Source organism: Podarcis gaigeae, assembly GCF_964106915.1.
Source record: "Podarcis gaigeae genome assembly, chromosome: 3".
Lineage (NCBI taxonomy): Eukaryota > Metazoa > Chordata > Lepidosauria > Squamata > Lacertidae > Podarcis > Podarcis gaigeae.
Window position 1 is genome coordinate 33017205 of NC_139680.1, and position 24520 is coordinate 33041724.

General features: G+C 41.4%; 1 protein-coding gene across 43 annotated transcripts in view; it reads right to left on the bottom strand.

Moving 5' to 3' along the window:
* Positions 1 to 24520, bottom strand: part of LOC310840285 (dystonin-like) — a 298340-nt gene that overhangs the window by 2054 nt on the left and 271766 nt on the right. For 27 of the 43 annotated variants that reach the window (XM_083729601.1, XM_083729623.1, XM_083729622.1 and 24 more), the window contains 14 exons: positions 23506 to 23700; positions 22232 to 22360; positions 18867 to 19010; positions 18015 to 18203; positions 17002 to 17131; positions 16508 to 16671; positions 15693 to 15855; positions 15396 to 15550; positions 14908 to 14982; positions 13363 to 13380; positions 6536 to 6653; positions 3589 to 3657; positions 2592 to 2791; positions 2033 to 2143 (listed from right to left, as the gene is read on the bottom strand). In XM_083729601.1, coding sequence (XP_083585727.1) covers positions 2033 to 2143; positions 2592 to 2791; positions 3589 to 3657; positions 6536 to 6653; positions 13363 to 13380; positions 14908 to 14982; positions 15396 to 15550; positions 15693 to 15855; positions 16508 to 16671; positions 17002 to 17131; positions 18015 to 18203; positions 18867 to 19010; positions 22232 to 22360; positions 23506 to 23700 — 1860 coding nt within the window. Of the gene's footprint in view, positions 1 to 2032; positions 2144 to 2394; positions 2422 to 2591; positions 2792 to 3588; positions 3658 to 6535; positions 6654 to 13362; positions 13381 to 14907; positions 14983 to 15395; positions 15551 to 15692; positions 15856 to 16507; positions 16672 to 17001; positions 17132 to 18014; positions 18204 to 18866; positions 19011 to 22231; positions 22361 to 23505; positions 23701 to 24520 lie in introns of all 43 variants that reach the window. The other 16 variants (XM_083729632.1, XM_083729630.1, XM_083729639.1 and 13 more) reach the window with 7 other exon arrangements.

Genomic DNA, 24520 nt, shown 5'->3' on the forward strand with positions numbered 1-24520 from the left:
TGCATGGCAAAGAAAAAGCTATTCCAAAAAGTGATGACATAGGAATATTTAGTTAATGAGTTGGAAAGGGAACCAAATGGTAATAATATCTAGTATGTAAAGCACTTTACCTGTCACTGTATCTCTTCCTTCCCTCCCTCAATGTTTCCCAGTTATCAATTTTTAGTTTATAAGCTTCTTGAGAGCAAGAACCTGGTTTTGCTTACATAACTTGGTAAGGTGCTTTGTACACTGATGACATTGTATAAATGAACATACAAACAAACAAAAAGAATGGCTTTTTATATTTACATGTCAAGGTGTAATATACCTGCCAACTTAGGATCACACTTCATGTATCTGATGAAGTCAACTCTAAACTACAAAATCATGAGTTTACTCTATGACAAGACATTTTGCTATTTTTTCTGCAACAATGTGTAACATGCCTATGCTTCTGAAAAACACATCACTGTGTGACTAGACTGAAGGATCACTGTTTAGTCATCAAGGCAATATGGAATTAATTCTGACCAGGGAGGACAATTAAATTGCTGCGCTGACACTTCTTTGGTTTGCTAGTAATAGCTAAATGCAAATAGGAAGTTTACACTGAGGCTATGCTATCTGCTGAAGTATGGAGAAAAAGAAAGCATAATATTAGAAACTGTCAGCAATTCATATTCTGCATTGTGTTTTAAATCCTATGGATATTTAGGAGTAATAATTCTGTACATGTAATAAATGTATTTTATGGGAAGGATAGCTAAGGAGGTGTTTCGCTACCTAGTAAGCAAAGCCATACAAAAATCTCAGAAGTTAGTTGTAGAAAAAGCTGGAGGGAAAGTAGCAGAAGTGGTAGCCGCCACAAGCAAGAGCAGTGATAACACATTCTTCTCAGCGCTAACCACTGATGTATTGCATACTCTAATATAATTTTGTATTATGCGAGAAGACAGCAGTATTATGTCAGCAGGAGACAGTCTACTGATTTAATCTTTGGCTCCTTAATCAACAGTAGACTCTTTCAATCTTTTATGTATTTCAGTTCTCAACATTCCCTTGTTCTAAACAAGCAAGGCTATCAACCATTTCCCTATGAGAACTGAGAAATTATAGTTTGGGTTGTTTTCCCAGGGTTGGCACTTAAAGATACTTCGGATCCTAAATATTTTGGTGCCTGCCACCTACCCAGTGTTCCACAATCACCAGATAATTAATCTTAATGCACGTTTGTACCATGAGGGCACGAAGTGAGGCATTCTTGGCGGCTCCTTGAGATATATGGAACTTCTTTCTTTTGGAGGACCAAGCCAGATGCACTGTCAGATATTTTTATTTTCACTCATTTTTAATGGCCAGGGTAAAGCAGATATGGGATATATGCAATGCAATCTCATCTTTTTATCTAGGTTTCCTAAGCATAGTATTTATAGTTTCTATTTCTTGCTCTGAGCTGTTGGTATGGGATGGGCTAGAAACTAAACTCAGGCCATAGTTCAACATGGAATAGAAAGTGTTTTAGTTTATTGATTTTGGTGCGCTTAGCTCTGAGGCAGACTGAGGCCTAAGTAATAAATGGGGTCAAACAGAGCCAGAACACCAATGGCATACTATTAGGTAAAATAATATTGGACTGACTTAATGTTAGTGCAGGAATCTGAAACTTCTTGCATTTCACATAACTTTTCATTAGGCAGAATGGTAATGCACCAGGATCTCCTATTTATCTAACTGCTTATCTAGAGCAAACTAGATGATTTCAGTTATAAATATCTTAGACTCCACATGTAAAGAGCTGATTCCTGGTTTGACCATAGTTATATAGAATTTAAAGACATGCTCATCAAGACCCAAACAAACTCAAATGACTGATCAACTTATAGATTTAAAAAGAGAGAAAGTAAAATTGCTGCATAGAAGATTGAAAACAAACAGAGTGCATTAATATGTAAGGAAGGTACAGCATAGCTGGGCAAGGAACTGTAGTGAATGTTAGCTAAAAGGATAGTTTTAGTGAATGTTAGACTAGAATATCCATCCATTACTGTACCTCTGTGGATGACACTTGATATTCAGAGCACTCTGGAGGTTTACAAGGAGATGATGTTTTGCTGTTTATCAACCATGGTTTACCATAGTTGCGTGTTAAATGATGGGGTGTCTGTATGGAACAATGGCAAATCACAAGGGTGAAGAACAGGCGATGGAAAACAATGTCATGGAGAGGAATATTCAGATTATGAATACTGAATTTCACAGTAAAAGTCAAAAACAAAATGACACCAAAACAAAGCAGGAACAGTTGACAAGCATTCTATACAAAAGAGAATGTATGTGTGCTTTTTAAAATGCAATGGTGGGTTAATGGTTTTTTCATTGTTGTTGTTTTTTCCACTTTTCTAATTAGCTTACATGTTTTTTCCCAGGCTTGCACGACCGCTGCAATTGTAAGGGAGGAAACAATAAAAAACTTTTGTTAGCTTTCTTTGAAAAATAAAATAACCAGAATCTCCCCTATTTGTTTTAGGGTAGCATTATGGTGAACTGTAGCAAGCTTGGCCTGATTTTATTAACTGCATTAAATTTCATCTGCACCACTCCAGTCATACCTTGGGTGTGCTGGCAGCAAGAGCAGATGTTGGAGTTCCTTGAGCAGGTGGATTTGACACAGACATGGATCTGTTGGGTGAAGCGCCCCTTGAAGAAGGTCGTGATCTGCGTCCCCTTTGTCGGAAGGCAGCCATGCTTTGGCTAGCTCCGTCTGCCAAAATGAATTTCTCACGTAGCTCCATGTTCGTCCTCCCTTTAGCTAGAGGATGCGAAAGAGAGAAATCGAGAAGTCTGATTATTTCCCCAGCTGCCTGTCCATATTGCTGGCTTTGCTAGAGCTAAACAAACAGGCCAAACAATTCAAACACATTAGTGAGTAATGCATTTGTTTGAGACAAAAAAAGTTCATTTGCAGAATATGCGCATCTAACATTTTACGCTAGCAAAAGATGAACTGCGCATCTAACATTTTATGCTAGCAGAGATGAACTGCTGTCAACATAAATCAGCATGATAATGGAATGGCTCAACATGCTATTTGGTTACCAATGCACAGACTCAACCTGAAGACCCATTTGACTAATGCTACCACTGTTTGGATGATTCAGAAACAGATGCTGGCTACGATGAGTAAACATGGAGAGAAAAGCATAAAAACCATATTAGTTCTAAGCTATATAGTAATGCAGTTGGGCAACATGCAATGACAAACAGAAACTCCCAAACTGTAAAGAAGTGATGGGATGCTGGGCACAGACAAACGCAGGTATAGAGGCAAAGGTGAGAACTTCCCACAAGGTTCAGATGCGTAAACAGGTTAGCATTTGGTTTTCTCTGTCTTAATGGCAATTGCTTTTGAAACACTCTTTCAGAGCGTGTCAAAGGAAATTTAGAAGCAAGCTCTCAAGCACCAGCCAGTGCAATAAGTGTTAAGGCTAAAAAATGTGAAACGTGAAGCGTTGTGTTAAATATATATTTGTATATATCAAAGCAGAGTGGGTAGGAAATGGAAAAGAACATTAAGAACAGGAGAGACAAAGAGAGGGGTTTGCCAACCTATAGTAGGCTGAGTGGTAATTGAAGAGTTTGATTCCGAACGTAACATTTTACTCCCATGATGATGAACTAGAAAAAATGACACAGGATATGGGTCATATTAAAAGAAAATTGTTAGCAGGAGAAGAAATCAATTACAGCAGTTGCATATGCAAGAAGATTCAAAGCTGCAGGCCAAGGACAGATCTTAAGTGATTAAAAGTTCTCGCTAAGTGTTCCTAAGCAAGGTCGTGGAGTTTTCTTCAGCAAAAGAAACCACTCTTGGTGTAAGCTCAGCTGCAGACAGTCCCAATGTCATCATGTAGGTAAAAAAAAAGAAAGCAAGTAGTTTCTTTGCCATCTTCAAAAAGGGATGTTCTATCTTCATACTTCTTAAGGTTGCATGAAATGAGGACACAACATATCACACAGTGCTTTAATAGAATGAAACCTAGTCACCATTAAGACACCCAACAGGTTTGCATATGATTTAGTTTCCACATAAGAGCTAGTGTTTCCATGGCAGATTTGATGAAGAATGCAATCTTACGTTCCATCCTTTTGAGACAGGTTTATCTCTGAAATTATGTTGCCCTGTGAAAGTACCCCACAAATGGAAAACAAAAAAATTCAGACTCATATTCAGTAATACTGAAAATCACAAATGAACTATCCTTGCTGAAAACCTGTTTCAGAAAAAAAATAATCTCTCCATATCCATATTGACTCAATTTACACATAACGCTAAACCATGGTTTATGTTAGTGATGAGCTGTAGTGAGCTCTGGACTTCTCCCCTGCCTTGTCCTCCTCTGGTGTGGCCGTGAGAAAGGATAAGAAGCTTCTGCTTCCGCTTTAAGCAACTACAGTTTTGCATGATGTCCAAACCTAGATGTCCAAATTAACCTTAACTATGGTTTATTGAAACAAGTCATCTTCTTAAACTATGGTCTGAAGTTGGCTTGTTTAAATAAGTGGTTAAGATTAACCACATTTTGTCCAGATCCAGATGATAAAAAGCTGTGGTTAATTTAAAACAGAAGTTAATGCTTCCTCGTAGTTGTGTGGGAGGAGGAAGGGAAAGGCATAAACTACAGTAGCAGCCATCACATCTTCCATATTTGTATACACTGGTGTTGAAGAACCCAATTCCTGTAACGGGAAGCTTGGTGATTATCAGCTGGAGATACCAGCTGTTGTTGTTTTTTAAAAGCAGCAACAATAAATATGTCAAATCAAGTACTGTTCACCTGACTTAGGTGGAACATGGGTGGATTGTAGGCATCTCACAATGTAGGAATAAAATAGCACATGTAATGTGTTATTATAGGAGTCAATTATATTCAGTCAGAATGCTACATTCCACTTTTGTACTGTTAAGATTCTTCAGAGTATGAGATGGGATGATGGAATCAGGTGGATCAATGTAGGCTGTGTAACTATCTCATTTATTCCTGTACAGCAGGAATGTAAAATGTGACTCAAGCATAACGTAATTAAAACAGAATTGAAGCAAGTTTTCCACCTGAGGCACAGTTCACTCTTTTTCTCGACACTACAGATAACATCCAGTCATATGATCCTTTACTAAACAGAAGGAATTTTAAGTTGTAGTTTCAATTGTATCTGATAAAATGGTGGCTGGATAAGTAAGCATTAGGAAAAAGAAATATATAGCCCAAAGAAGCATGTATACCACCACAATGTTTACTTTTCAGTCTGAACTTGCAGCATTACGTATAGAATTCACAGTTTTAACTACAGAGAAAAATAATCTAATATATGCCCAATAATGTTTTCTGTAGCTACTTTTCATTTTTGAGAAATACAACACTACGTTCACCACCCCATCTTAACATTCCTTTGTACATTCACAACATAAAGCTGGGTGATGCCCTTTATATTATTCCCTCTGGGATTAGCAAGTAGTCACTATTTTACTTACCATTTCCACTGAACTTCTGGAATTTTGCCCCCCAAAGTGATTGCTTCACTTCACCTCTTGGTGAGCCTAGCCCAACCAATCCCATGCCTACTGCATTCTATCAACACACACAGCAGGCAGACCGAGGACCCAGAAATGATTTCAACTAAACCCAGGCTACCCTCTTCTGTGAATCAGGTTTTAGCCTTATAAGGCTGTTAAGATGCTACAGTGAAATCTGCTTACAAATCTGGGCTCAATAGATTAGAATCCTTGGAAGATCTAGGCCACAAACCAGTGAGCCATTTTCCCCTTCAGCTGTTCACAATGAGCCAGGCTACATGTTACACTCACCATAAGAGTGGTCCCACCACAGTTTCTGCTCTTCCCCCCTCCCAACTCTGAGGGAAAATTAGCTAACAACAGAGAAAAGGGGAGATAACCAATGGACAGGAAAGGGAAACCAGCACTTCCTCCTTTCCTGTATGTGTGGTTTCTGTGTTCCTGACAGCTTTTCATTCTGTTGGTGTGAGAGAGCCAAAGAGATTCCTTGCAAGTCAAGCTCTCACATGGTGAATGCAATGCATAGCCAGAGTATACAGCAGAGCTTTCCAAACTTTTCATGTTGGTGAGACACTTTTTAAACATGCATCGTTTCGGGACAGTAATTCAGTTTTGCATCATTCCACGACACAGTAATTCGGTTTTACTAGCAAACCAGAGGTTAAACTAACCCCTTTCCAGCTCTGGGAGGAGCGTGGGGAGCGTTTGTGTGACACACCTACACACTGCAGCCAACACATTAACGTGTCGCGACAAAGAGTTTGGAAAGCTCTGGTCTACAGTATCTTCAGTAGGTAGTCCTTAAAAATAGCAAGATGTATATAAGTAGGGTATGTGAATCAGTGTTTAACTAAACCAGGGATTTATACAGTTTACATTTCATCCTTCTAACCTCTTCTACCCTAGTTAATCCATGACAGCAGTTGTATATACACTATTAATGGGTTTAATAGTCATATGTAAAGAAGTCTTCCTACATACCTCTGCAAGGATCATTTTTCACTAAGAACTCATCAAGTGCCATCCATCCGCCTCCAACTCGAACCATAACAGTGCTCCGCAGAATGCGGACAAGACGGAGTTGCTGGGAGTCACCAAACTGTGCAGGAAGACAGGAAATCAAGCTCAAGGTTTCCTACAAGTTCTAAACAGCACAGCGCGCTCCAAGCCAAGAGGGTTAAAATTAGCCACGCACAATAAGCTCCTAAATCATTAGTAGAAAAATCACCAAAGAGTTTTGCATTATGCATATGGTAAAGGTTGTTTTCAAGTTGAATGCAACTGCATTAACCCAAAAGGTAGCAATGAGATTGGGGGGGGGGAGGGGAGGGAGGCAGAGCACAAGGGTATAATGCTGCTAGGTTTGATTGCCACCCCCCCTTGATTCTTGAGAGCCACATGGATGTTTCTCAGATCTTTTCAAAGGAGAAAAAGTAGTCATGTAATACAGGAAACTATTGTATCATGGAATTGTACTGTCAAAACTAAAACCTTCACTGATCTCTCCTTGAAAAAATGATAAGAATATTTCCACCGAAATATGGATTAGAACTCATTATGAGGACACTGATCTACAGAACAAATATTACAGTGATGACCACTGAATAAGTCAGAAAAACAAACTTTTATTGTTATTTCAGAATTTCTTTTTCACCCTCTTGCCTTCTGGAAAGCTGCCCCTTAGAATAGCCACTAAAGGGCTTTTCTAGGCAAGTGTTGTATCATGTAACAAATAGAGTTTTTGTGAGGGATCCAGTTATCTTTCTTCAGGGGTGCCCTTCTTCAAGGGGTGCTAATTTTTTTAGCATTTTGTGACCATTCTCCCACACATTATGTGTATTTCTATAGCCAGTGTGAGAAGAAAGAAAGAATAAGCTGGATTAGGGCAATGGCCCATCTAGGCCACCCTGCTCTTACAGTGGCCAAACCAGGTGCTTGCGGGAAACCCACAAGTAGAATTCAAGTACAAGAGCACTCTCCCCTCCTGTGGTTTGCAGCAACTGGTTTTCATAATCATTACTGCCTCCAACTGTGGAGGCGGGACACAGCCATCCTGGCTAGCAGCCTTAAACAGCCCTCTCCTTCATGAATTTGTCCAATCCTCTTTTAAATTAATTTAGGTTGATAAACTATTGCTGCCTCCTGTGGGAGTAAGTTCCACAGTTTATGAGCTGCATGAAGAAGTAACTTTCTTTTATCAGCCCTGAATCTTCCAACATTCAGCCTCATGGGATGGCCAAGGGTTTGAGTGTCATAAATTAGGTAGCTATGGAACCATTAGTGGCATGTCTCCACTTTTCTAGTAAATGTTTTTACTGTCTATTTTATTCTTTTAAGTTTCATTTTTCTTACTTTGTTAGATGCTGGCTGAACTCCATTATACTACCCCAACACGCAGCATTTTAAAGTAAACCAATAACAGGCCAGCACCAGCAAGAATATCCTTTGAACTCAAAGTAATAATGCTGCAATTCTGTGAATACTTTATATTTGTAAAAAAAAAACCTAAAAAAACAACAGCTTGAAGGCTGCAGACTTCCTCTCCCCAATGCTAGAGCTCACATCTCCTTCCAGAAGGATAGTCTCCCCAACTTTAATGATGTGGTACTTTTCAGTTTCAAATACGCAGCTTCACTAGCACAAGTATCAGTTTAGAGTTGGGGGGGGGGGACCAAACAAAAAAACCCTCGCATGGTGGGGGCAGGAGCTCCAAGGATCTAAGGCAGTGGTGGCGAACCTTTTAGAGACTGAGTGCCCAAACTGCAACCCAAAACCCACTTATTTATTGCAAAGTGCCAACATGGCAATTTAATATGGGATAATAATGATTGTCTGCATGCACGCATACAAATAAATATAAATAAATAAATAAACCCAGCCAGATGGATGGGGTATTATTATTATTTGCTCTTTTTGTTACTGGCAACCCAGCAGCCACAGCACTTGTGTGTGTTGCGAAGCAGGCTGTTAGGCAGAGCACACTCAGGATACTTTCCCTGCATGTGGGTGTGTGGATGTGTATAGATGTCTGTCTGTTTCTCTCTCTCTCTGTGTGGCCCCTTTGGCGCTTCTCTCCCGAGCATCGGAGAACAAGAGAGAAGCAGAAAGGAAACAGAGAGACAGAGACAGACAGAGGACTCAGCGTGGGACTTGGGGAAACCCGCAGCTGGCAAGCGACTGACCCTTTCATCAGGGAAGCTGGAGTTGCTATGTTGGGTTGGGCTTTGGGTGGGCAGGAAGGAGAACTGAGGCTCATTGGTTTCGCAGCGTGCAGGCAGCAAGGTCTCCTGTTGTGAGGTGTCTTCAAGGAGCAGCTCGCCTCCACCCCTTCACTTCTCTCAGCCCCTCTTCATAACATTCACTCCTTCTACACCTCGCCCACCCTCTCACTGGCTCTCCCTCTTCCCCACCCGGTCTGCGCTCTCCAGAACAGGAGAAAGAGCAACCTCCTTCTGAGGTCAAAAAAAGAAGGAGAGAAAGGGAGGGAAATCAGGCTTAGGCAAAAGCCAGGCAGAAGCATCCCAATGTGGCACATTGCAAAGCTGCCCCCTCTTCCGTGTGTTTTGCTTTGCACAAGCGTGGCCAAGCGTAGCGCTCCCCTCCCTGGCATGGGAGGGCAGGCTCCTTCTCCACCCCCACCCCGCCCTGCATCTTGGATCTTGAAAACAGCAGCACAGCCCGAGCCTGCTGTTTGTCCTCAATGGTAAGAGACAGACCCTTCTGTTAATCGATGGCTAGCTGAGCTGTCGCTCCCCGCCAAAATAAAAATCCAAACCTGCTTCGGATCCAAACCCACACCATCACAACCCACTGTCTCCATGCTTCCTTACCCAGCGCCCTGTCTGTCTTAAATTGCAGCGTTTTTTTGGGGGGGGAGCTGGTTGGCCAGCACACAACTCTCCCCCACGCTACTGCGGGCAGCATGCACTCTAGGGAGCGTTTCCTGCCCACATTGGCGGTGGGGGGGAGCTGCACATCCGCCAACCACCTTAGGGAGCGTTTCCCACCCGCAATGGCATGGGAGGAGCGGCTGTCCCTTTGCCAGCCCCCAGTAATGGCCCTGCATGCCATCTTGCGCGCATGCTATCAGAGAGGGTTCTGAGTGCCCACTCTGGCACGCGTGCCATAGGTTCGCCACCACTGGCCTAAGGAGAACAAGTGTGCAAAATTGTACTTCTGCTGTACTTTGTCAAAAGCAAAGTTTTAGGAAGTACATAAATGCTGGTCCTTCAATTTAGTGATCTGGAAATGCTGCAAAATCCCTTAGGTCTCTTATAGCCTGTCCACATGTTCTTATGCAAGTAGTTTGAAAGCATAGCTCCACTCTTTGAATGTAACATGCATTCCAGACATACTTCCTTTTAACACATATTTCCTCTCTCCATATTGGTTTTATAACTGGTTTTGGTTTTAAAGCATTAATGTGCCAGTTATGCAGAAAGTACCTGAAAAGGGGTGCTCAAACAACATTCTTTCCAAATGTTACAGCGCGCACACCACACACCAAGTCTGAGGGCCCTTTAATATGTACAAGTAAACAATCACTTACTGAAATGTGAAAATAAAGAAAAACAACTGATTCCCCTCCCAAATATTCTGGAGCCTTAGCAAAATTCGTTGGTGATCTAAAGGACTCATTACACTCTGTTGCTTCGTATATTAGTACACATGGTGAAAATCTCTGCACCATTATAGCATAATTTTCAGGCTCATTCAAGTGGCTTAAAGCCTACTTCTCCCAATCCATGAATGTAAACACATGTCTGCATTTGGGGCAACATGTTTAGCCTTAATCTGAGATATGAATGAGCCTTCTGGCAGAGCACACAGACTCTTCCCTCTTTAAAATACTGCAATAAGCCAATAAGTCTTCAATTAACAATAATTTCCTGTTATGTCCAAAATGGAAAACTATGGTTAACAATGTTCAGAACAACCCAGGATCTTAAACCATGGTCTGAAGCTGGTTTAAGATTCTAGCTTGTTCTGAACATTGCAGCCATAGCTTCCCAGTTTGGATGTAGTGGGAAAGTATGTTTAATTGAAGGATTATTGCAGCATGCAGAGAAGAGAGGAGGGAAGAGCAATGCGAGGACAGAGTGTATGGGCAACAAGGCTCATGCATACTTTAGTTCAATAAGCTGCTATAGAATGATCTGACCCAGGCCAATAGGGAACTAAAATGTAGTATAAGGATGGCCACCTGAGTTTCTCCTTCACTCTTTATATGCACATTTCAAATCTCCTTTCCATGACATTAGTGTCAAATCACTAATACATAAAGTGTCTCCAATAATTCCAGTGGAAGCCTTACACTACCATTGCAAAACGCTATGAATCGTAGCTGATGTTGTCAGACTGTAACTGAGAGACCTGACTCAGCTGGCAGTAAGGTTTCCATCAGCAGAATGAGGAGAGAAGCAGGTTTGGGATATTTCCCCCTTCCCCGCTGCAGACCCCCCCAGTCTCACTAAATCTGCCATGGAGGGTCCAACCCTGTGTAGCAGATTTAAAGGAGGGTTGGCTGCAGGGGGGAAGGGGGAAATATCCCAAACCTGCTTCTCTCCTCATTTACATTTCCCACTGTAATAGGAACGTGTTCTGCTCTTTTCTTTTCCTGCCATTGGGATTCACCCCAAACTGCTGCACAGCACACCTGCAGGCCTGACCATTACAGCAAGTGGAGGAAGGGAAGGACAACAGGACCAGGGGAGAAAGGGCGGGACAAGCCATGGCTGCCTCACTTCTAACTGTACTGTGCAATCTGAAAAGTGCACTGGCAGACTGCAGGGTTACAACCTTTAAATCCCAACCAATGCAAAAGACCTCACTCTTCCATATTATCAATCCAACACATCCAAATATCTTGTCCACCTCCAACTAATCCTCCATTACAGGTAGGATCTCAGAGCCACCCTGTTGCCTGGAAGAAAAAAATAGTCACGAGAGATTCAGCACTTCTTAGCTCAGATTATTGTGATATGTAAGACCAGATTCTTCATGTGGGTACCTATGGGGAGTTCTTCCCAAAGATCACACTAGAATAAAATGCCAGATTTCATCCTTGGAAAAAAGCTAAGGTAAGCACTACTTGTTTTACAGCCAAATCATGTAACTGAGTTTAATTTTTCATGTACCTTACTGAAACACAGCTTAAGCAAAGGGAGAAAGGCATGTTACTTTTGGGAACCAAACAAGAGGAAAGCATATAAAGTTAACAAATCAAAAATATATAAAGTAATTAGTGGCTGAAGATTTTCTTTCTTTCTTTTTTTACTCACAAGATTTTATGCTGCATCAACTGTATTTTCTGATGGTCCTTTGGGGGTTGGGGTGTGTGAATGCGTTCCATTGTATATGGCAGCTCCTGAATAAGTCTGGGGATATTTCCTGGGAAATATTGTTTTGGGAAACCCCATCTGTCACCATTATGATATTTTGGGACGCTTACCATCCCCCCCCCCCAGTTCTTCTTTCCCTGAGCCCATTTAGGTAATTAACTTCTACTACTGTTGTGTCAAATGATCCCTAATCTCAGGTGTCACTCTGCTGCGGTCAGGAGTAAGCAACCTGCCCCAGTCCCCCAACTCCCATTTGGGAGTGGAACATTTCTCTCCCCATTTTCCAGACGGCACAATGCTTCAACATTGCCACTTGCAGCTCCAGTGCTTCCTGTCTCATTCATTTAATGGTGCTGAGGCAAAGCCACACCCACCCTCTTGAAGAAAGCAGGAGAACAAACTCCCTTCACTAGGAAATCAAGAACATCGTATCATGCAAAATGGGAGTGGCTTTAGAATTGGGAGCAAAGTGGGCTAAACAAAGGGAAAAGTTAAGATTATATAATGTATTAGCATGGATGGCATGAGAAGGAGAGTAGGTGAAGCTTTAAATCACAAATGGGATTTTTTTACACTGCATAATGTTGAGTAATCTCATTCTAAAAATCTATATAATCTTCCTTTACTATTAGGTTTCACAGGGAATAGATTCTAAGAAAGGAAGATACAGCGGAACCTCCGTTTTCGAACATAATCCGTTCCAGAAGACTGTTCGATGTTCGAAATGTTCGAAACCGAAAACCGAACCCTCAATACAATAGGGAAACTCAAAATGGAAGCCGCCGTAGTACGTTCAGCTTCCGAAAATCGTTCGAAAACTGGAGCAGTTACTTCCAGGTTTTCGGCATTCGGAAGCAGAAATGTATGACAACGGAGGCATTCAACAACCGAGGTTCCACTGTACTAACATCTAAGAAGCAAGAAGAATGATGGACTGCACACTAAACAAAACAGAAACAGGCAGTCTTTACCTGGGATGCAGTCTGCATGGTGCCCAATTTGCAGTGATGGTATTTATGGAAATGCAATTTCCCTATTCAATTTCTAATTGAATGTCCCTTTTTGCTTTGGGCAAAAGCTTTAAAAAGTGCAAGGTCCTGGATCATCTTACAGTGGAATGCAGCATGGAAATTTAAAGGATACTCCATATATGAATCACAGTAAAATCTTAACAGCAATTCCAGTGTGTAAACCACAGGAAGAATGCCCAAAGGCATTTGCACTAACAATTAATGCAGTCTATTATCTGGTTCCCTTAAAAGTAATCTCATTAATGAGGCAGCAGCAGGCAAAAAGGCAATTCCCAAAACAAGGAAACCAGTTAAGCACTTCCAGAGAGGCATCGTAGCTGACCAACAATGAATTAGCTTAGGGTGAAAGGGGAGGGGAGGACAAACCACTGCAAGCTGAAATGATGACGTATTAAAAGAATATTAGGAACTCCATAACACATTCCACTGTTTATACCTGATTTCCCAGGAAGAACTGACAAGAGATGGAAAATGGGAGAAAGACATAATTAGTGTAACAGGAAATCCTCTAGAACACACTCTAACAGCACATAAAGGTAAAGGTAAAGATACCCCTGCCCGTACGGGCCAGTCTTGACAGACTCTGGGGTTGTGCGCCCATCTCACTCAAGAGGCCAGGGGCCAGCGCTGTCCGGAGACACTTCCGGGTCACGTGGCCAGCGTGACATCGCTGCTCTGGTGAGCCAGAGCCGCACACGGAAACGCTGTTTACCTTCCCGCTGGTAAGCGGTCCCTATTTATCTACTTGCACCCGGAGGTGCTTTCGAACTGCTAGGTTGGCAGGCGCTGGGACCGAGCAGCGGGAGCGCACCCCGCCGCAGGGATTCGAACCGCCGACCTTTCGATCAGTAAGTCCTAGGCGCTGAGGCTTTAACCCACAGCGCCACCTGCGTCCCCTAACAGCACATACACATTCTAAATCTTCCAATTTAGTATGTAGCTTAGAGATGTGCTGATAACATCAGCTGTCTGGGCTGTTAATGCTGTCAGACCTGACTCCTATGACACCTATCTATTGCTTGCTGTATAATCTGATTTCCTTCCGCCAAATTCTCCATGGAAAATGATATTGCTGAATTGAAATGAAAGAAGGGGGCAACAATTTGGTAGCTCCCCCCTTGATATCTACTTGCTGGTTTTTCTGGCACATTTTCTATCTAGAGAAAGGAAAGCATGCTTCAATGAAATCAAAATCAAACAAAAAGAAAAGACAGGATGGTGATGACAGAGTACAACTTTATTTAAATATGTTTGGAAGGCTAATACACTCCCAACTGTTTGCTCTGTTGGAAAAATAATAATAATTCTAATTCAGAAGTTAATGAATGTTCCACTATAAAACCTTGAAAGCTGTAGGTGTAACTTGGCGCACGCATGGAATATTTGTAACAGGCATTAAGCTCTACTACTTGGAAGTTTCATCAAAACCCAGGCTCCTTTGGAAAGTTATTTACAATTCCAATGCAAGAAAAGATTTATTGTGACTTTGGTGGTATAATAGTAGCTTTTCTTCTTCAATCACAAGCTAAAAGATCAGATGGGGTGATTAAAGAACAGCTGTGGTGCATGAGGTGGGGTCCTGCCACTGCGGTACCCTGTTGGCTGCAGTGGTGCTGCCGCTTGCTGGGATGCGATGGGGGGCCAGAGAAGAGATGAGGGCAGGAGACCACTGGGTTGACAGCAGTGGTGGCCACAGGGGCACAATCATCTGCACCTACCACGACTACTCTGTTGCCGCCTCACCCCAGAGAGCGATAGCACCTGTAACCAAGAGGGTGACGCAACAGCAGCATCTTACTTTATGCACTGTGGCTGGTGAAAAATGCAATAGGGTCCAAAATGATGATAATGATGATGATGGTGTTGTTTTTTAAAAAAGAGAAAATACATCAAATTCACACTATATTATTAATTTAATTACTCCTTTGCAGAATAGGGGAGTCTAAATCCAACAGATAACATGACTGTTTTCTATACTTACTCTGTACTTGTTATCACCAATCTGCTCCACTTGGAATCGCTTTGCGCATTTACATTTTGCTACCTGCCTTGTCACCTGTCAAAACGACAATCAGAAGCAAATTATATTAATTGCCATTTATGGTAAATTGTGCAATCAGGTCAAGAAAACAATGGGACTACAGTGGTACCTCGGTTTACGAACTTAATCCGTTCCTGAAGTCCATTCTTAAACCAAATCTGTTCTTATACTGAGGTGCGCTTTCCCTAATGAGGCCTCCCGCTGCCAGTGCCCTTCCACTGTTCGGCTTCCGTTTGTAGACTGAGGTAAAGTTCACAAACCGGAACACTACTTCTGGTTTTGCAGAGTTCGTAAACTGAATAGTTCATAAACAGGGCTGTTCGTAAACCGAGGTACCACTGTATAAGTTCAACATGCAATTCAAGAGAAAGATGCTTTAAGAAGAGGCTGAGGGGCGGGGAGGGGGAGGGGGGAAGGGAGAAGAGCACCTCATCTTCAATTTTGTCAGCATCTGTCAGAGGCTTGTATGCATCTTTGTTCGGATGAAGTGCTGCTACAAACTCATAGTAGTCAATATAGCCATCACCATCTCTGTCAAAGATATCCGCTACTGCACTCATTTCCAATCGACTAGTAGGAAATTCTGCAGATGAAAATAACAGTTCAAGTTAAAATGAACAACTCTTACCAATAACCTTTCGGGAAACTGATGACTTACTAGCATTCCAAAACTCTGAGGAATTAAATTTAATATGCAAATGATCGAACTTTGCTTCAAAACTTACTTGAAGAAAGAATCCCATCAATAAATTCCTGTCTGGTTATCTTTCCATCCTGATCTTTATCTATCCTCCTAAAGAAGTCCATGACTCGAGATTTCTTATGGTTCATCCAACGCATATACTTCTTCCGCCAAATATCAAAATCAAAGTTGGCAAATTCTTTCAGCTTGAGACAAAAGGAAAAATGGAAAGAAAGAGGTGAACTGTCTTGTGAGCTATACATATAATCATGATGCTAAAGTTCAGAGCAGATGTTAATGTGCAAACTGGAAGTCAACCTTAGGAGTCTTTCCCTTGCCCTCCCCAAAACCCCCATTCCCTTTTTTTGAAACTAAAGTATGAAGGGGGCTTACAAATCTTGAATCATCACTATGATCACCATTCAAGTAACTCTAAACCATGGCAAACTCTAACAAGGAAAGTGGTGAATTTGTTCTGAAGGGAGTACAGGGAAAGCAGAAGGAGCATACATCCCAATATTATGTCTACACAACACCAATGGCACTCCATGCTGATGTCTGCTTATGTGATATATCTCCATCACAAAAAAGCAAGGGAGAAATTAACATAATTAATGTAAATTGCTTTAAATATAATTAATGTAAATTACTTTGAATTACCTTTGTAATAAAAGTGAATAATAATAATAATAATAATAATGGTGCACGAGCAGGGCTTTCACATAATTGGGTGTTGGTACGCACTGACCAACACATAAGCTACTTCTGCCTGTCAAAGGAAGGGTATCTTCCTGGTCCTCCACCAATAAGACATGAACCAAGGCTTAGTTATAGCAAACAAATCTGCTGTTTACTGACCTCCTCTAATCGGTCTAAAGCATCATTAAGTTTCCTTCTTCTTTCCAGAGCCAGAAGCCAGACTTGCTGCCATTTGCTGACCAAAAGGTTCACCCGTGGATTCTTGGTTTCAATCTGAGCCTGTGCACCTGAGGGATACATGCTTGGTGTTGGGGAACGCTTTCCTGTTAAAATACAGAAAAATGTACTGTACTTCTGCTTCTCAAGGCAGTATAAACAAAAGGTAACACAGCATACATGCCTTTTTCTATAGGAAGAAGGGAGAGGCCTAACATGCCTGTGATTCCGGGTGGCCTCTAACAGAAAGGTAGGTTTAGCTTTAGGGCCACAGGTTCCTGACCCTGTAGACAATCCTGTCCACTTCATAAATCAGAAATAGTAAGTTAAATTCTGACAGCTTTTAAATAATCAGTTAATGACTAACAACAATGATATATATATATATATATATATATATATATATATATATATATATATATGAGATCATTACTTACTTCCTCCTCTTCCTTTATCCAGTACAGGAATATGAGAATGAATTGGACCAGATTCAGCTGCTTTCCTTTTATGCGTCTTAGTAACCTTATCCACATCAGGCTGTTTTCTGGTCATTTCCTCCATGAATGTCTGCAATTAAAGGGTGGTTGCTTTGGCTAACAATGCACAACAATATTTTGCAACATACCCTGTTTGGGGGTACAAAGGTTCTGATCCAGATGTCTGTGGGATCTCCCATGTATGCACAGAACTCCTACTTCACATGCTGATTTCTCTCATATCTAGATTAGCATCTACATTGGATACAGCATCTCCTTGCTAACACCTGAATGCCTACACAACTACCTTGTCTGCCATGAGCACATGAATGAGAACAACAATATGGGCTGTGGCTTCTTGAGCTACATGCTCAGATTAAAAGAAAGCACTTCCACCAACATCCAAGTGTTCTAAAGTGCATGTTTCTCCCACAATAAGGATATTGATCTCATGTCACAAATAGTAACGACAAAGTTCTCCTAACTGGCTTACCGACAAGGAAAATACTCAACTTTGACCTTATGAAGGAACTATGTGGTCCCAGAACAATTCTAAGGCATATTGTAGAATGTAAAGTTGAACACAAGCAATACAGTATTATCTTACAGTCCAGCTTATTTATTGTTTTCAATTTCTTTTTCTTTGCTGTTCTGTCTCTTTAGTCTAAAGGAGAAATCAATTGCACGGTGAATTGGAGCACTGGTTTACTGTGTACAAGAACAGAGCAGTTTTCCTTAATATTGCCTTTCTTCACCTTTTACCAGAACAATGCTGTACAATACAATAAAACAACATAAATAAAAACAGAAGGCTACATGAACCAGAACCCTTGTTTGATCATGTGGCCAAAGCATGTTTTTTTAATTGTTTATTTAAAAACCTCTGTTCCACCTGAACTTCCAAAATATGCATATGCACATAAGTACATTGAAGATGACTGATTTGATCATAATCATAGCAACGACCCTCTTACCTGATGCTCAGCTATGAGTGCCTTAACATCATCAATCTCCTGAGGAATGACTTCCTTGTCTTTTTCACTAAGTGTCGTCTCTGCCCACTGCAACCAAGTCAATAATGCTTCCAACAGCTCTTGATTAGCGATAAGTGCAGCCAGGGCCCCTGCCAATCTCTGCTGATGTTGCTTTGCCCATGCTAACACCTTGAAAAGAAAAGTATGCATGATATTCACATTCACACAACCCAGGGCTTTGGGTGCTCCATTACTTTCACATGAACAAATCTGGCTGAATTATCAAAGGACTGCTGAGCAACCACATTAGTGAGTTCTGTGAGTAGAAGCTGGAACTCTTTGCACCCCATGAAGAGAAGTACAAAAAGAAAAGTCACTGCCTTTTTACTGTGATCCAAAGGTTTCTAGCAGCACAGAAGTGTTGGAAAGCACTGCTGTGTTTAACGATTGGGTATTTAGTATGTGGTAACATTTTGAGAAGTATCACACAATACTCCTTAATCCTTGACAAATGGCCATAGTGGTTGGTGCTGATGGGAGTTGGAGTCCAACAATGTCTGTAGAACCACAGGTTCCCTATCCCTTTTTCAAAGCTTAACTTCTAATTCATTGTGATTATCTGTGAACATGAACTGATCTGGGGAGTGTTTTACTTCTTCCTCAAGAGACATTTGCAATGGAAGAGCCAAAACCAGCCTATTACACATGACAGCATGAGTATGTTAAACATTTTGTTCTTGACAGCTGGATCGTTTCCTCACAATATAAGTGCCTTGCTAATTGTCAGTTGTGTTCCAAGCTATCAAAGACTGATTATTATTACCAGAGAGAACCTGCTAGAGATAGACTGACCTCTTCAAACCTTGCTCTGATGATTGTTATCCAGTGCTTAATGGTAGTGATGGAGTCTGGGTGGCAGATAGCCAGGATGGCTTCTCCCATACCTGTGGCTTTCGTTAGCTCAGCCTTTTTTTCTTCCAGTTTTCTCATGAATTCCTAAGGCAAAAACAGTGATTTCAATTAGGTGCTGGCAGTGGTTCAAAGGTAAAATCCAAGTGATTTCAGACTTTGCTGGTTTAGCCAAAAAGAGCAGATGCCTACACTGAATTGCTCGGCATCTGAATTGATCCAGTGGCAGGGAAGGAAGAAGAGAAGCAAAGCATGAGGAAAGTGATTCACTTATTAAGAATATTTTAAGATCCACTGTAGACTAAGGGCTAATTGAAGAGACAAAATGCATGCTGGAGTTTGCAATTCAATACTGCAATATTTATGCACACACACACACACAACTTTGTGAGACAGCACTACTTAGATGTCATAGCAAGTTAATTACTTTTGGACATGTTTCAGGAAACCCAGAGGATTGATTATTTAATCAAACCACACTCTCTACTCAGAGCACCTCTGCTCAGTTGTATAACTGGGCCAGCATATATTTATGCAGACTTCTAGGGACCATTCACTGAATTCTTGGACTACAGGATGCTAACATGTTGACTGCAGAAGCAACCGACCTACTGAGCGATCTAAACCTCCTTTAGGACAGACTGTGTGTTGCATCAGGCCAAAGTGTCCCTTCACTCAGCTCTCCTGGCTGAGACAGCCTCCTGCTGCCTGCTGAATCATCCCGGGACAGAGGGGCTCCTGATGGAGGGAGTGGGCAGGGCTGTGCTGACTTGAGATTCACTGGATCCCAAGCCAGTTCCACTGCGATTGTGTGACAGCATCAGGTCTGGACTGGACCCGAACATCCTTTACCCCCCACGCATCTTCCATTATTGTCACCCTGAGTAGCAGGACTTATGGATATAGCAGTGGCCTTGCTGCTCTACAAAGCCCCACATGTGGGAGGATGGCGCCCTGAACCAGGAAGAAATCAGGACCTACCGGTATCTAACTGGGTTACGAACTACTGCCAACTTCCCTGCTGCACTTGCTTCCTGCTTCCTGTGGATAAGGAATAGGGGATGCAAGCGTCTGAGGCCCACTTTCACTGGGGTTCAGATAACAAAAGAACAGTCATCTTCTTGAGAATTTTGCTTTTTGTTTGAAATGCTCATCTCAAAGATGCCTGAGAATTCAGATCTCCCACAAAAGCCCTTCTATTTGTAAGGTGACAAAACACAATACAACCTTTACTGTGATGGTCCCTACCCCCAAAACTCCTCCACTGTGATAAGCAAAGTTATTATTTTCCCCTTTTAATCAGGTTTTGAGCCCTCCTGGATATTTTGGCTGCTGTGTTCTCTGCTGTTGTTTTAGACTATCTTCTATATTTTATTGTTTTTTTTACTGTCCACATTGTAAGTTATAGGCCCTAAGTCATCCTATGCTGATATGGAAAATCAGAAAGTGAATTAAGGATATATAGCATTTTTACAAGAGAAAAGATTCATGAGACGTTTGAGTGGTGTAGGAGGTGGACTAGGGTAGAGAGAGCAAGAGCATAAATGTCTTTCCCTTCATACCTAGTTTAATGCATTTACCCACTGTGCCTATTGGCCCCAAAGCCCACAAGGACAGGTAAAATCTGAATTATTTAGGAGACCTAACCTCTATTAAACCAAGTGCAATTTTTTTTAAAGGGTAATTGGTTGTGAAACTGAGCTTTTCAATATAAAATAAAGGGCTGAAATGCCTTCCTTGATAGACCGGCAGTCAAGTAACCCCACCAGAGTAGGGTAAGAATTTTAAAATGTTGCTACACAAAAATATTCCTATTAGACATTTCCTTCACAAAAACAAAGGGGAAAGCAGCAGAACTAAAGTATGTGATATATTTAGGTTTCGATAAAAGTATGTTTGAAGATACTCCAAACTTCACATTGTGTTAAAATGCGTCTTCACTCACAACTTCTACAGCTTGTAAATTTTTAAAGCATGGTTTACATTTTAGCTGCCGTTATTGTATGTTGTTATCCTGTGTTTACGTATTGCTTGCTTTGCCTAGAGAACTGTGCATGTGAGGAAAGAGAGAGAGAGAAAGAAAGAGGGGGGGGGGGGAGAGAGAGAGAGAGAGAGAGAGAGAGAGAGAGAGAGAGAATTTGCCTTTTCTTTGGTGAGAGAAAATCCAAAGAGAACCATCTGGAGCCTGTTCAGAGGGAATGACAGTAAACAAGATATTCTCTTCTTCATTACCAATATAGCGTCTGGCAGCCTTTCAATGATCTCATTGTATGGTAACAGATACATAAAGACTAGCCAGAAGAAAAAAAATGGTGGAGCTGGAGGAGTAGCTGCACAAATGGCCTGACTCATAGCATAGACCGTTACCAAAAGAAAAGAAAAGAAAAGAAAAGAAAAAAAAAGGTGGGAGGAGAGAAAGTGGGTTGGGAGTGGGGAATGAAAATCCAACTGATTTTGTCTCTTGTAACATGAAGAACTACATGTTACAAGAGACAAAAGCAGCAGCTACACATCTCCTCAAAAATACATAGTAAAACAGACCACATGACATTGCAAATTTCCCCACTCCACTTCATTTACCATAATCACAATCTTCCTTAGCATGCAGATCTGTCCTAGACTAGTCTAAACAAGTAATGATCTGCACCTTCTGCATGTCTTGCTCTTATCCACTATAAATGAACTGCCAGTGGTGTGCTAGCCTGGTGGGTCATAAATTTTGCAGGCCTTGTTCAACAGAGGGGTATAATGGCTTCATTCTTACCACTTGACTTCTATGAAGGGCACTATCAATATTTAGCCAATTATCCACCTTCTTATGCTTTTGTCCTGAAGTCTTTCCTGCTAGCTTTTTTTTCCTGGAAGACAAGGCTCAACCCACTGGGAAAGTGGCCTACAAAGTATGTATGTAAAGACTGGGAGTAATAGGAAGAGAATGAATTTGCTACTAGAATTCTGCTGAATCTGACTTCTTGCGATAAAGAGGATTGATGGTCTGGGACATGGTCTATGCCAGACTTCAAGGGGTAGGAGAGGTTCTACTGCAGTTTAATAACTGTGTTGCTATGAATATCAAGAATTTTATTATGGTTTAGGAAGGAAACATTTAAAGTAAGTATACTGATTTTAAGGTGCTTTAGCTGATTGAGTTATCAATCACCCATCAAAAGTTTTCCACGAGCCCTTATTTCTAGGAAAGAAACTAATTTTCATTGCCAGATACAAATAAGTCATAAATAGTTTTATTTTGTTCCGACCTTTTCATAAATCTAGTCAAGAGCCAGCACTGTCTCAATTATCTCACTCACCCGATGCTGATCTATTAGAGTACGCAGAGACTCTTCATCATCTGGGAGATTGCCATGGAAACGAAGGGCCTGTTCAGCCTCAGCCAGCCATTCCAGAAGAACGTGCACAACTGAGTGGAATTCTTCCGCCTGTATAAATGAAAGTGGAAAAGAAAGTTGGGGGGGGGGAAGAATGCTGTAAAAGGGATCTGGACTGAAAGAGTACACTGTTGGATTCCTCCCATGAACAATGAACCTGTGCCCAGATTGGTGGAATCATTTATCATTCAGCGATGGAGGTACATTAACTTTCCATTAAGGAATCTGACATACAGCACTCTGATATCATGGCTGTAAAAATGTCACATGCTTTTAAAAAAGGATTTAATAAAGCCCATAGGCCTGTTTGTGCATGCTTTTAAATATATGATTGATAGCATATGTGAAAGTGGAATTCAGACCAACCTGCCTTCACACTGACAAATTATCAGGTGGAGTCATGCTAGTGAATGATGTTAATTACTTTGTGGAGTGGTGGGAGTTAACCGAGGTTGTATATAGAAGAGCAGAAAGCAATATCACTATAGAGCTGTCACTGCCAGTTACAGCCTTTGCATGTTCATTTTGTGTGTGTGTGTGTGTGTGTGTGTGTGTTTTGCAATGGTCTTTGGTCAAAATGGTTTTTCAGATTTTGGTAGTGCTTTAAGAAGTGTCAGAAAAAGGCTGAGCCTCTAGCTTCAAGTGGCGCAACATGAGTTAGTGCAGTATCTGTGTGTGCACTTACTGCAGATACCTTATGAACAATGCCCATAACCACATTACTCTCCCTCAGGAGTGTCTGGAGGAGTTTGGGAATTGTTCTGAAATTATTTTCCCGATATTTTTTAGTATATGAAAGCAGCAAGGCTTCTGCACATGTAACAGTAGCACCAGCCTATCTTTCTCCTCATGATTCAATAGCTTTTTAAAAGGTTTCCTGTAGGGCAGGCTATTTGCAATTCAGTCTAGTCAAGAGCACCACTCCATTGACATGGCCTGGTGAAATAGCTGCAATTAGCAATCAGGACTCCTGTTTCAACTTTAATCTCTTTTGCATAAGCTGCTTTGTGCTTATCTGTCCATTGCTTCACTGTGGACTCCTTAACTTATGCAGAACCTGGTGGCACAGGCATGGCACAGATGAGGCCCTCCTTGTTTCGTCACTTCCTATGCGGCAATGATACCCAATGAATGCATTCCCAACCCATGCATAGGCTGCATCTGATTGAAATAAGTGTAAGTGGTTCATTCTTCACCTGGTGGAGGGCTTGTTCCAGTCGTGTTTGCTTGGAGACGGACAATGCACACACCGTCTCCCACCGAGTGCCCAGCTCCTGCATTTGGACCTTAACCCAGGAGGAATCATCACGACTACCTTCTATCAGTTCACGAGCAGAGCGTTTCAGTGCCTGGACGCTGCCTGTCCTTTTCCCCAGTTCCTTCTGAAAGGCCTAAGAAAAGGAAAGAAATGGTTCCTTCTATTATCTCCCAAGATAATAGAGTAACACAGCTATCACAACTATGGAGAAAGTTCATTATTATAGACTTAATTTTTAAAGAAATTAAACTTAACTGAACATTATTTTGTTTTGTAATGTGAGTCCCGTAAATATTTTCATCCCCCTGTCTGGCTTTGTTTTATTCAATCCTTGCTACTCTGCTGTATTTGAATGTCCCCCTCACTTCTTACAAATCAGTAGTTCTACATATATACCGAAAGAAACCATTAGGTCAACAATATCTTCCTTATGCAATGTGGGATCACGTGAACACTGCCAATTAAAAAAGAAGACAACATATTGAAAACCCCTGAAACTTTCACTAGGAATCTCTAGGCACACAAGGAACTGAAAACTAGTGCAAGCTTTGATAACGTGGGGCTCCTTCACTTTCCCTGCCTCTCTTATACTCCTACACTCTGCTCCAGGACTCCACATCTTCTGCAATATTTTGCTGAGACAGTTTCTGTTTGTCTCAGCAGTTCTATATGTGCAAAAGCATGTGCCCACAAATCTCTTGCTTCCTTTAAAAGACAAGGGGCAGCCCTTGCAGATGGTGGAACATGTGAGCAGCAGAGTCCCTGCACCTCTTATAAATGGATTGGACTAAAAAGCTAAGGCTGATAATGCTATTACCCACTGCTTTTGAGAAACTTTCAAGAGCGTTTTTAGTTCTAATAATCCGAATTAAAATCTGCATGAAGAAAAATGTAGCAGATCAACTTTAGCACTGAAGGCAAGTTTCAGATAAATCTTGTTCGTTGCAGTCAGC